The sequence below is a fragment of the Ipomoea nil genome, unplaced genomic scaffold (assembly GCF_001879475.1).
Source record: "Ipomoea nil cultivar Tokyo-kokei standard unplaced genomic scaffold, Asagao_1.1 scaffold1179, whole genome shotgun sequence".
Lineage (NCBI taxonomy): Eukaryota > Viridiplantae > Streptophyta > Magnoliopsida > Solanales > Convolvulaceae > Ipomoea > Ipomoea nil.
Window position 1 is genome coordinate 248,710 of NW_017617607.1, and position 13,781 is coordinate 262,490.

Consider the following 13,781-nt stretch of genomic DNA (forward strand, 5'->3'; position numbering starts at 1 on the left):
ACTTCGCTCCCACTAAAATATTTTTCTTCTCCCTCACTAAAATATTTTTCTGGTTGTTCGTACCTATATTGCTTTCGATTTTTTTAAAAATTGATACGACGTCGGTTAAAAGAAAAAAAAAAACGACGTTGTATCTATATTTTTTAAAAAAAGAAAAAAAGAGATGTGACGTAGATTTTTTGAAAGACTGACGTCGTCTCTCTATTTTTTTTTTTTAAAAAAAAACATGACATATGATGTCCGTTTTTTAAAAAAGAAATGTCCTACGTCGTATGTAATTATTTAAAAAATTAAAATTAATATACAACGTCGGTTTTAAAAACGGATGTCGTATAATTTATTTATAACGTCTGCTAGAACTACGTCGAAAAATAACCGACGTCGTATGCCCAAAATAACTGACGTTAAAAGGTGTTTTTGTTGTAGTGTGAGTAACAAACATTTATTCAAACTATAATTTATAGACCAAGTTTGCGTTTAAATCAGTCTTTGGGTCAAATTTAAATACATTGTCAATTTACTGACACTACTGGAAGTTATGGAATTTCCGACCATCTGAAAGTGATCTTAAATTAAGTCGAAAGCCTTGTTCCGACCACTTTTGGTATCCGGAAAAATCTTTGTTGCTATTTCCGACCACTTTTTGGTATCAACTTGATTTAAGATCACTTTCAAGTAGTCGAAAATTCCATAATTTCCAGTAGTGTGACATGCATCATTCACACATACTTAAATGAGACTATTCATCAAGTTTAAATTTAATATATAAGCGATCTTTAGACATGCGCTATATATTAACAAAACAAGAATCATAATCTCCTAAATTGTCATTAATCACATGTCTGATCCATGATTTGATAGGGACAAACCATATACGTACAGTACGTACATGAACGCTACGGCATGCAATACTAACATATATATAGTTATGTATCTACTATACTAATAAGAGCCCAAGAGAGTTAGGCCTATAATGGGTAGAAAAAATGGCGGTCAAAGTTTTTAATCAAATGAATGGCTCAGATTGATCAGATTTTAATTTTTCCTTAAGATTTCCTAATTTATCCTTAATGAATATGATTATCCGTTAACTTTTCTGTTAAATATTATCTTTTCCATTAATTTATGTTAGTTCACCGTTAACTTACTCATTGAATTCAATAAGAAAGGTCTTAGGTTCAAACCACATCCTAATCAAAGTTGGCATAATTAATACTCTATTTTACTCTTATTAAATTAAATAATAATGTAGTAGCTACAACAAAAAATAATACATATGCATTTCTTTAATTTAGATTTATGTGTCTACAATGTCTTTATTTAAAAAAAATTATTCATTATCAGATCAATAAATTAAATAAGAGAAATAATTTCATTAGTTATATTGTATTTATTTTTTTCTAATATAAAAATTCTTTACATTCAAATTTATCAATTTATTATATTCGCTACATTGTCCATACAATGTCTTTATTTAAAAAAAATTATTCTTTATCAATAAATTAATTAAGAGAAATAATTTTATTAGTTATATTGTCTTTATATTTCTCTAATGTAAAAATTCTTTACATTCAAATTCATCAATTGATTATATTCACTACATTGTCTATTATCTTTTTTGTGCACTATTTTTTAATTAAATATCAAAGTTATAATACAAAATAATGCTATATATTTATTTACCAAGTATTTTATTAATACCATAAAAAAACAAAAAAAAAATATAATTAATAAAGTCAATCATATTAACTAGTTGAGGGATTTGTTGACAAAGAAAGTATTCAAATCACACAACAAATTGAAGTGAGAACTACCTCGCAATGTCCTTGTGAGAAATATCTCGCAAATTGAAGTGAGAACTAATGAGACTAATACTTTACACACTCTTCCAACTTATCATTTCAACACAAAATTATCTCTTCACCTGGGAATTCTTTACAAAATTTCAACACCCAATCCTTTTAGGAATAGAAATGAATGTGAAATGATTATAAAATCCCTTTAGGAATTTCTGAACCCATCATATCCCTCCGTCGTGGCGGCTTCTACGTACATATAAAATCTCCCAATCCCTTTAGGATTGTGAAACATCATTTTTAATATAAAATCATTTCTCAAAGGCATCCCTCCGTCGTCGCGGCTTCTACGTATATATATATATATATATATTCGCATTAGCCGTTTCGATCTCCAGATCTGAGTTCCCTCTGGTTTGCTCTCTCCGCATCTGCGCTCCATTTCGCCTTTTCCGATCGGTTTGGCTGATTCTCCAGCTTCAATGGAGGGGTTGGAATGTTTGGAACTAAGGCACAAGTTGAAAGAAAGTTTTAGAAAGAAGATGAAGAAAGAGTTGGGAAGTGGAAGTGCTTCGAGTTGCCGTTCGGATAATTTTGGTTCCTTCTTTGGACCTTCACAGCCAGTTATAGCTCAAAGAGTAATTCAAGAAATGAAGTCCTTATTGGAAAACCCTGATTTGGCAGCTAAAGTTATGAGGAAAAATAATATTATAGCTAGTGGTAAGGTTCATGTGAGACCAAAGTCCAGTACTAGTAACCATGCACCAAAAGCAAAAGTAGTTTCCAATGGGGGGGTTAAAACGAAAATCCAGATGCTAAAATACACAAGGGATTATTCGTTTTTGTTATCTGATGATGTTCCTGCTCCTTCAAAACCTTCTTTGCTTCAAAAAGGTAATTCTGATTCACGGTAAGCACCAAAAAACCAGTCTTCAACAGTGCCTAGACAAAACCCTTCAAAACTGCAACCTTCCATTTCAAAACAGAAAAAGATGATTCAGAAACCAGATGCAAATGTTCCAAAAGTTTCTTTGCCTCAAAAAGGTTCTACTCCCTATTCTTTGGCACCTTTGGGTGTAAAGAGACCCATGCCTAACTTGTCTAGACAAAACCCTTCAAAACTGCAACCTTCCATTTCAAAACAGAAAAAGATGATGCCTAGCAAGCCAAAAATGATTCAGAAACCAGCAGCAGCTATGTCATCCTCAAGACCTGCGGTGGCAATGCAGAAACATTCAGTAGTGCCCTCCTCTAAACCTCAGGTTGTAATGCAGAAACAACGAGTGGTTCCATATTCTAGACCCCCCCAACCGCCTGTGAAAAATCCAGCACAACGCCCGGCAAAGAGGAGATTAGATAAAGAAGAAGAAGATGGAGCAGCAGCAGCTATTAGTATGATTAGACAGATGTTTGGTATAATCCCAATAGGTACCGCGATGATGATGATGATGATGATGATGATGATGATGATAGTGCTATGGAGGCTGGTTTTGATGACATACTCAAGGAGGAAAGACGGAGTGCCAAGATTGCGAGGAAGGAGGATGAAGAAGAGCTACGTAAGATACAAGAAGAGGAACAAATGAGAAGACAGGCAAAGAAGCGCAAGATTATGACCAGTAATAATGAATAATATTAGTTTTCGTTCACCTTGATGTTTGCTGCTATGCTATGTGTCAACCATATAACACAATTTTTGAATCTATATTTACAATTTTTAAACTCTATATTCACAAAAATAAAATAAAATATCATTCGCTAAGGAGGCTAACGTCACCGTTAATCCAGACGCATAAAGCTGTGTTGTTTGGGAAAATTAAAATTTTATTTTATTTGATGATCACAATTGAATTGGAATAATAGCAGCGTCCCTAACTTGCTACTGGAAAAAAAAAATTCTTTAAGAATGGGAAATCTCATTTTAAAACCCATAACTTTGTCTAACATAAGTCTTATAAACTTAAATTTTAACAGAAGGAGGAGATTTCACCTAGTAATTCCGACTTTAATTTTAATCCTTAGATGAATTAAATATTTTTATAAGTCTATTTTTTTGTGAATCCTTTAGTTAATGTAGTCCCCAAGTTTATATTATATATAAATTAATTTAGTAAAATTTAAAGTTGATCTGACTAAAAGAAAATTAAAATTAAAATATTTATGAATGTACTGTCTTTTCTATTCAAACTATTTTTATCTCGATTATGTTTCATATTTTGCCATAAATATTTTTATAGCATTTCAAAGTGTTTTAAAATTTAACTCTACCCATGTATAGTTTTTGTTCCGCCCCTAACTAGCTATCCCGTAATCTGTCATAAACATTATATTATAATTTATAGTGTATTTTGTATTTGAACCATATTATGGGTGTTTAATATTTTGTTATTGACATTTCTAAAATCATTTGAATTACGTCCCCACTCACATAATTTTATGGATTCGCCCCGGAAGGCGGGATGGGTTGGAGGTTTCTTAGCAAAAAAGATGGTAAGTTGTGAATAGGGATGGCAATGTGCCCCGTCCCCGTAGAGAATGGGGACGGGGACGGGGAAAAATTTCGGGGATCGGGGACGGGGATGAGGAATTTGACAAACTCCCCGGCGGGGACGGGGACGGGGATACCACTCCCCGCCCCGCCCCGTGCCTGAAAATAAAAAAATTAAAATAAATAAATAATATATATAGAATATTATTTTAGGATTAGGAAATAGAATATTTGAATGTGTATACATTGGAATAATATATTTGCTCATTCGGATTGGAATGTGAACTTCATTAGTTCGTATGTTATTAAAAATAGTTAAATTTTAATTGTCATTTCAATTTTTTTCTTTTTATTTCTACTAGTTTCACACTTTGACTATGAGTTGATCGGGGATGGGGATTCCCCGTCCCCGCCAAATTCCCCGCGGGGTCGAGGATGGGGAATTTTTTCAAGTCCCCGCCGGAGACGGGGACGGTGATGGGGATGGGGATGGAGTCGGGGTAGCGTGGACACTCCCCACCCCCGCCCCGTTGCCATCCCTAGTTGTGAACTAGCCTATTTTAAGAATACTACCTACATTTCTATAGTACATATCAAAATTTTAGACACCTTTGATGTAAATAGATTGCTAATTGCACATCACTTCATAAATTTACATTTAAACAAATCATAGATTTGTGAGCTGGAATTGCAAAACTCACCTCCCAAATGCACAAAAAAAAAAAATCTCCATCCTAGTAGCCGATCATTATACTCTGCAACACGGCGCGCGCAACATTGTGCGTTGGGAGGTGCGATAGGAAGTTGACGTGATTATGTGTATTTGTTTATACAGTTATGTGTGTTTGTTTATATAATTATGTGTATTTGTTTATACAATTATGTGTATTTTTTATACAATTATGTGAAACGACGTCGTTTTGCATTAGGACGCACAATGCAATGCGCGTCCTAGTGCACGATATAAATTGCCCCTAGTAGCATACATTATAAATATCATGCAAGTGTGATTTATTTATTTATTTATTTATTTTTTTTTTGGGCTATACGTGAAAAAAGAAAAGAACAAAAAAAAAAAAAGAAAAAAGAAAACAATGTTAGCAAAGGGTATATAGTTTGAGAGAGGGAGGGAGGGGGAGTGTAGCAAAATTAAAGATGAAAGAACATAGAGAAAAAGATGAAATTAAAGAAGATATGTGTTCTTGAGGGTAATGGCCGGGTGGCCTCTAACAGGGCATACCTTCTTTTTTTTTTAGTCAGTAGGGGAAATTAAAATTTAATTTTATTTTATGATCACAATTGAATTGGAATAATAGCAGCGTCCCTAACTTGCTACTTGGAAAAAAAAATCCATTAGAAATGTGAAATCTCATTTTAGAATCCATAACTCTGTCTAACATGCATTTTTAGCCCATATAAATTTAAATTTTAACAGAATGAGAGGTGGAAATTTCATCTAATAATTCCAATTTTACACATTACCAGTCATTATGGTGAGTACCTTGTGGAATTACAACATTTATTATATGAATCAACGTTACGAATAAATTATTTCTAATAGTCCGTACAACCTCACTTCACCAGAAGAGATGATGGATCGAGTAAGGTAGGATATTTAGAAGCTATGCATTAATCTAGAAGACTATTGCTAGATTAGGGAGGTGAATTTTAATTTTACTTTCGGCTTCTCAAGTCTATAATTCTTCTAGGTACGTTAAATCGTAAACAACAATAGAGGAAAGATGTGAAGCAGAATTGTCTATCAATAATGATGTCACTAGTACAAAAAAAGGCTTTTTGAGTCACCTATAAAAGACTTTTCGAGTCACCTTGTTAGTAATATTACTGTATTATTATTAGTCTGTATTATTGTATCTTATAATAATGTTGTAAATAGTTTAGTATTCTATGGCTATCCTATTATGTAGGAATACTTTACGTAGAAGTGTTTAGCTTTAGTATTGTAATCTCGATCCTTTTGCAACTGAATACTGAATTCACTATCTCATCTGGTATCAGATAGCCTAGGTTAGTTTTCTCTCTCCTAAAATTTTCCATACACCACCGCCGATCACCCTAAACGCCGGCTGCCACCACCCGCTCCTCCGACATGTCCACTAATTCCTCATAACGGATAGTCACTGCCGCCACCGGTGCTCCGCCAGCCACCACCCTGAATCCTCTCGCTACCGCGCACCATTTCGTCTCCATAAAGTTGACAACACGCAACTTCCTCTTCTAGAGGACTCAGCTGGTGCCCTTCCTCCGTGGCCAAGAGCTTCTAGGCTACGTTGATGGCGACACGCCATGCCCACCACCAACCATCGACGCCACGCAAACCTCCGATGAGTCTGCCTCCGCCACCACCACGTCGGCCCCGATTTTAAACCCGACGTACAAGGCTTGGATTAAGCAAGACCACTCCATACTGTCCTTGCTCATCTCTTCACTCTCTGAAGAAGTGATGTACTTGGTAGTCGGTAGGTCTATGTCCAAGGACGTTTGCCAATCAATCACATTGGCTCTCGGTAGCTCCACTCGTGACTGGTGCCTGAGTCTTCTCGTGCAGTTCCACTCGCTCACTACAACAAACTGACTATTTAGCGACATATATTTAGTGGCGGTTATACATAACCGCCTCTAAATGACTATTTTGAGGCGGTTTAGAAACCGCCGCTAATTTAATATAAGAAACCTAAATAACTAATTGGTAGCAAAAATAGAAATCTAAATAATTAATTGTTAGTGTCATTTACTTGCGGCGGTTCATCATAACCGTCGCTAAAATATTTTTAAAAAAAGTAATTTCTAATTTCTAATATAGATATATATTATTTACGGAGGATATTGGGTTTTCAACGTTGAGTGAAGAGCAGCTGCGAGGAAGAAGAACAACAAACGAACACTAATTTAGCAGAAGCAAAGGGAGGAAAAATTCCAGTCCACTCGCCAGAGACCCTCCGTCTGCTCCGACCTGTCGGCATCTCCTTTGTTTAATTTGCTCCACGGCGTCATTGTAAGGTTTGTGACTCCTGTGAATTTCTCACTGATTTTGTTCTCAAACAGTGTGTGTGAGAATTTATGAATTTAGTTTTTATCTTTTGAGGATTATTTTAAATTTCTTTTTGAATGTTTTTTGCAATTTGATTGATTCTCTCTATTGGAACTTGAATTCTTATGCTAATTTAGGATTGTTAACAGATTAGTTTTTTTGTAGCAATTGCATTCAAGGTGTTTGTCATATTGTCTACAGGGTGTTGTTCCTCACATTTTCCAAGAGCTTTGAAAGTACTTGATAAAGAAAATTTTCATTTGTATTTGTTGCAGGAACTGCAATTTTAATTTAGAGTTGGCATTTGGCATGAATTGTACAATTCTACAAAAACAGCTTAAGCCAATCATATTGGCATGTATTTTTATATATTTTTTGTAGGAATTGTAGTAAATCAAATTTCTATGAATTCCTATCCTTTTGCGTGAAATTTCAGTGAGCTGCCGATTTGTTTTTGAATTTTGAGTGTCAATCTCGCTAATTTGGTTGGAATTGTGTTTTTTCTTCTATATAATCTGTATGCTTAAATTAAATTATTCTCCTATGAATTGGTGCTGTGTGGTTTGAAAGTCATAGTCATACTGACTGATGATACCATTTCAGAGAAGTCAGGAGAAAAGCATAAAAGTAAAAGCCACAAGCATAAGGATTCCTCGGTGAGTTCTCTTTCTATTCCTATCTTTACAAAAGTTCAGCATTAAACATGTTTTCAGTTGAAATTAGCCGAAAATAAACTCCCTACTTGCCTTGCATTTTCTGTTTATCATACTAATTTGGTAGACCATAAACATATGAGCCATTCTATTGGATAAAAATGTTAGACCCATCCCCTGCTTTCAGTTTGATTGAAAATGAAATTTTGATAGGGTAATACTAGAGACTACTCTCTACTCGGTTAGAGTCATATTTAATTTAATTTGTAGAGTTTGATTCTTACTTAAAATGACCTGACTCTGAACTATTTAATATGTTGTTCGAATACAAAAGTCATTTTCTAACATTACAGTTACTTTAATATTTTGCTTATCAAGTGTTATACATGGGGTGTAAAAATAATAATAATAATTTGCTTTGTTTCTTGGTGATTGTTTTCTTAGATTGCTTTAGAAGGAAACTTCTTATATCAAGAATTATGTCTATTCTGTTTTACACATAGCTAACGCGTTGATTTTTGTGGTACGTGTGCTTTTGCAGTTAATACTCTTTGCATCTTATTCTAGCAAGGATTAAAAAACGCCTCGAGTGCAGGTATCATTGTGATTTAAACAAGACTTATAGTTGTTAATCTTACTGTTGAATTATTCCTTCTTTGGGGTTATTAATGTTTTTTACTGCCTATAGACTTGGAATACAAAAGCTATCCAAGATTACATCTTTATTGCCACTTCTCAAGTTATCTTCTTATCTCTTTCATTTTTAGTTATCTGTGTTTGTTCTACAGACTAAGGTTATATGGTAAGATTATCTGTTCTTTTATTACTGTTGAATTCTGTCTTAACAAGGATATATGCTAAGGTGAACTAATTCCTCAAATTCTCAATTCTAGTGTGTCTAAGTTTTAAATGAGGTTTGGAACTTTTTTTTGGTTCTTTTTATGTTTTGGCCCCTTTGTGTATTTTATAATTTTTGTGTATTCATGTAGGTGGCACGTAATGTGTTTGAAGCAGGGTTGAAAAACTTTATGCATGAACCTGAATACATTCTTGAGTGAGTTTCCTTCCCTTTTTGGCATCAAAATTCTATATATATATATATATATATATATATAAGCATGAATCTGTTGCCTTGTTCAAGTTAGTAGTCCATTTTTCAGCAATTGTTCCTTTTAATTATTTGTGATTCTTTGAAGTAAATTCTCTCTGCATGTTCTTTATTTAGTGGCAGTTATACTAACCGCAGCTATTTTAACAACAAAACTTAAATCATAAGATAAAATGCTAGTAACCATTTTATCGGCTGTTTTCATTAACCATCTTAAATCATAAGTTAATTTATTTTTTGGGTTATTTCCATCTTTTCACCCACATCTCAATGTTGGAACAACACAACACAACATATAAAGCAATTCACATTAGAAAGCAGGATGCATTCCTAAAATTAATCTCTCGATATATCCTCCGCTTTCTCTCTCTATATGCATATATGTGGTCTCATCATTCTATACATATGACAATTCATCTTTCTTTCTCTTTGTAGATCTTGTATGCTAAACTACTAAAGTTTGAAAAATCTTCATATAGAGATTATGCATGGATAAATCTTGGGTTAATTTGCAGCGAAATACTTTGGAATATATAGAAGGGGTAAACAAATTAATTGATTTTGCTATTGAGCATAGATGTATTGAAGGAAGAATATTGTGTCCTTGTGTAAAGTGTAAATTTAGGTATTGGTTATATAAATTTGACGTGAAAGAACATTTAATTTGTGATGGGATTGTACCTGGATATGTTAATTGGATTTGGCATGGTGAAGGGGGATCTTTAGACACTTTTAGTAGCACTCCTAATGTTGTGCCTACTAATGTGCAAATTGAGAATCCTGAAGTAAATATCATTCATGATGCTTTTGCACATATTTCACATGGTATAAATGAACCTTCAACATCACAACAAACACTACTTGGGGATGGAGTATTACCTAGAGAGGATAGTGAAGACAGTAAAATATTTTATGAGTTGCTCAAAGATGGAAATCAAGAGTTGTATGAAGGGTGTAGCAAGTACTCAAAATTATCATTTTTGTTGAAGTTGTACCACATCAAGTGCTTGGGTGGAATAAGCAATAAAGCAATGTCTATGATTTTTGAATTGTTAAAAGATGCTTTTGAACAAGCAAGGCTTCCTGATTCTTTCTATGAGGCAAAAAAAAACCATCAATAGACTTAGTCTTAATTATGTTAGCATTCATGCATGTCCAAATGATTGCATGCTATACTGGGGAGATGATAAAGATGCAGAAACATGCAAAGTATGTCATACTTCAAGATGGAAACAACCAAACGGGAAGAATGGTGGTGATGTGCGTTGTGGTAGCAAGTTTAAAAAGAAACCTTCTAAAGTGTTGCGTTACTTCCCTCTTAAGCCTAGGTTGCAACGGTTGTTTATGTCTTCTAAAACTGCTGAGAATATGAGATGGCATGCTATGGATAGTAACAGAGATGGGTTGATGCGACATCCTAGAGACTCTGAATCATGGAAGCGATTTAATGAAGTCCATGTAGAATTTGCTGCTGACCCACGAAATGTTAGACTTGGGTTAGCTGCGGATGGTTTCAATCCATTTGGACATCAAAGTTCTACTCATAGCACTTGGCCTGTGATTTTAATTCCTTATAATTTGCCTCCATGGATATGTATGAAACAAACCTCATTTATTTTGTCTATGATTATTCCTGGGAAAAAGATGCCAGGGAATGATATAGATATTTACATGCAATCATTGATTAAAGAGTTAAATGAGTTGTGGAGTTTTGGAATAGAAACATTTGATGCTTCACAGGGTCAGTTTTTTAAACTACATGCAGCTCTAATGTAGACCATTAGTGATTTTCCTGGGCTAGGTAACTTATCTGGGTGGAATACACATACAGGGCTAGCATGCCCCTCATGCAACTTTGATTTTTTGCCAAATCGCCTTCCACATAGTAGGAAGTGGTGTTTTATGGGTCATCGTCGGTTCTTAGGGTCTTCTCATCGGTATAGACATCACAACTCTAAATTTGATGGAACCAAAGATTTGAGAAGTCCGCCAAAGATGTTGTCAGGTTCAGATGTTTTGAATCAGCTTGCAGATATCAATATTACATTTGGGAAAAACCTAGAAATGACTGAGAAGGGGAAAAGATCACGAGTGAGAAGAGTTGAAGATGGTGATACGCAACAATGGAAGAAGAGAAGTATATTTTTCCAACTCCCTTATTGGGAATTCAATTTGTTGCGCCACAACCTTGATGTCATGCATATTGAAAAAAATGTTTTTGACAATGTGTTGTTTACTTTGCTAAATGACTCTGCAAGATCAAAAGATAATCTAAATGCTCGAATGGATTTAGTGTCAATGGGTATAAGAGATGACCTTTGGCCTAATGAAAATGGAAAATACTCTCCAAGTTGTTTTACAATGACAAATATAGAAAAAGATGTATTTCTTGCAACACTAAAGAGTGTATTACTGCCAGATGGTTACTCAAGTAATATTTCAAGATGTGTTGATTTGAAGAATCGCAAGATACATGGATTGAAAAGTCATGATTGTCACATTCTTATGGAACATCTATTGCCAATTGCCATACGTAATCTATTACCAGATCAAGTTTGTATGGTTTTGGTAGAATTGGGTTCTTTTTTCAGACAAATATGTAGTAGAGTATTAAATGTCAAAGAGCTTGATAACCTTCAAAGTCGACTTGTGCTAACATTATGCCATATGGAAATGATATTTCCACCATCATTTTTCACAGTAATGGTGCATTTAGTTGTTCATCTTGTTGATGAGGTTAAGCTTGGAGGTCCTGTTCCATACCGATGGATGTACAGCATTGAGAGGTGACTAAATTTTGGATATTTAAAGTTTTCTTTATTAGATTATCGATAAATGCATCTACTAATGTCTTATTTCTATATATTTAGGCACTTAGGACATTTAAAGTCTTTTGTACGCAACCGAGCAAACCCAGAAGGTTCAATAGCTGAAGGTTATATTGCTGAAGAATGTCTTACATTTTGCTCAAGGTATTTAGAAGGGGTTGAAACAAGGTTTAACCGATCTAGGCGTGTTGATGATGTGCCATTTTATGCTGAAAATATTCAAAGCAATATCTTCAAACAAATTGGTCGACCAGTAGGCAGTGTTTTAACTTTCCAACTAACTGATATAGAGAAACAACAAGCACATCGATATGTGCTAATGAATTGCAAACATGTTGACAAATACGTTGAGTAAGTAACATCCAAACTTTTGTATTTTGGTGAGAAATAACATATTATTTCAATTGTTACAAATGTGTTGTTATCACATACAGGGAATTTACAGTTTTAACGAAGAGACGACTAAGAAGGCGGACGAGATCTTCTGCGGAGATTCAAAAAATAGTTAATAGAGATTTTTCCAATTGGTTTGCAAAGAGAGTAAGAATTTCACCTCAAATCAATATTTTACTTCAAAATTAATTTACTAATACAATATCATTATGTTTTAGATCCTAAATAATGACAATCAAGAGCAAGTGCCAGATGACATTATGTTTTTAGCAAGAGGTCCACTTACTCATGCTAGAAGATTTTCTTCGTATAACATTAATGGTTTAAGATTTCGAACAGTGAACCGAGAAGAAGGACTGAAGTCTCAAAATAGTGGAGTATTTGTTATTGCTGGAACTCCAAGTGTTGCAAGTAGTCGTGATACTCATGGGGTTTTTGGAGATGTTGCTTATTATGGAAAATTGGTTGACATCATTGAACTGAATTACTACAGCAAATTTGTGGTTACACTATTTAAGTGTATATGGGCTGATACGACTACTCCAAGAGGGACAAGAATAGATCATTATGGCTTCACCGAAGTTAACTTCTCTAGAACAATACATGTTGGAGATAGTATAGATGATGAACCATATGTGTTAGCTGAACAAGCTCAGATGGTGTTTTATGTCACTAATGAGTTGGAGAAAGATTGGAATGTTGCAATACCTTTCAAACCAAGAGACTTTTTTGACATGGGTGAAAATGCAGACAGTAGCGTATATGATTGTACTTCAATCTCACGTGAAAACCAAAATCCTGTGGTTTTAAATGAGATTGAAAATTTTCAGTTAACAAGAGAAGAACTAAATGATGAAATAACCACTGTTGTTGATAGCGGAATTGAAAGAGCAGATAATGATTAAATTGTACAGGTCAACATGCTTACTCTCCTAGAGCTTTACTCTTTTTCTTCTTATTTTTTGTTCATTTCTGTTTTATTCTTTGAGATCACTAACCCTTCAACTGAACTCAAACGGAAATTTGTTTTTTATTTGATGTGTAGGTATGCTAGAGTAGAAGAACTCACTCGATTATGCAAATAATCTGCTTTCTGGAAATAGAAAGTCTAAGGATGTTATGGCATTACAAATCTCTCGCGCAATGACATATTTACATGAAAATGGCATCATTCATCGCGACTTGAAGCCCAGTAAGTAATTTTCTGCGGGCCTAACTTTTGCTGCTAGCTATTTTGCTTATTAGTCATCAAGCTAATTAATCTTATTGGATTGCAGATAATATTTTTCTATCAGAAAGCAAGAAGAGTGTGAAGCTTGGGGACTTTGGGAGCCCAAGGAGGGTCTGGAAGGTGATTTTTCTGCTGATGTTGGAAGCTTTCCCTGGATGGCTCCTGAGGTAGTATTGCAACTTTAATTTATTAACCAACCATCCATATTAAGATGTATGTATGTGTCTGCTTG

General features: G+C 34.3%; 1 protein-coding gene across 1 annotated transcript; it reads left to right on the forward strand.

The window, feature by feature from the left end:
• The first annotated feature begins 10,264 nt into the window (after nt 1-10,264).
• LOC109183788 lies at nt 10,265-12,182 on the forward strand. The gene is made up of 4 exons (XM_019333850.1): nt 10,265-10,838; nt 10,929-11,883; nt 11,968-12,050; nt 12,151-12,182. The coding sequence occupies exons 1-4, from the start codon at nt 10,265-10,267 to the stop codon at nt 12,180-12,182; spliced, it is 1,644 nt and encodes a 547-aa protein (XP_019189395.1).
• The last annotated feature ends 1,599 nt before the right edge of the window (nt 12,183-13,781 follow it).

What these genes read in the sequence shown, in the direction of transcription:
- LOC109183788 (XM_019333850.1), top strand. Translation starts at nt 10,265, where the DNA reads ATGCTATACTGGGGAGATGATAAAGATGCAGAAACATGCAAAGTATGT. An exon ending in TGGATGTACAGCATTGAGAG is followed by an intron (nt 11,884 to 11,967) that starts GTGACTAAATTT and finishes CTATATATTTAG; the next exon opens with GCACTTAGGACATTTAAAGT. An exon ending in AGGTTATATTGCTGAAGAAT is followed by an intron (nt 12,051 to 12,150) that starts GTCTTACATTTT and finishes AAATATTCAAAG; the next exon opens with CAATATCTTCAAACAAATTG.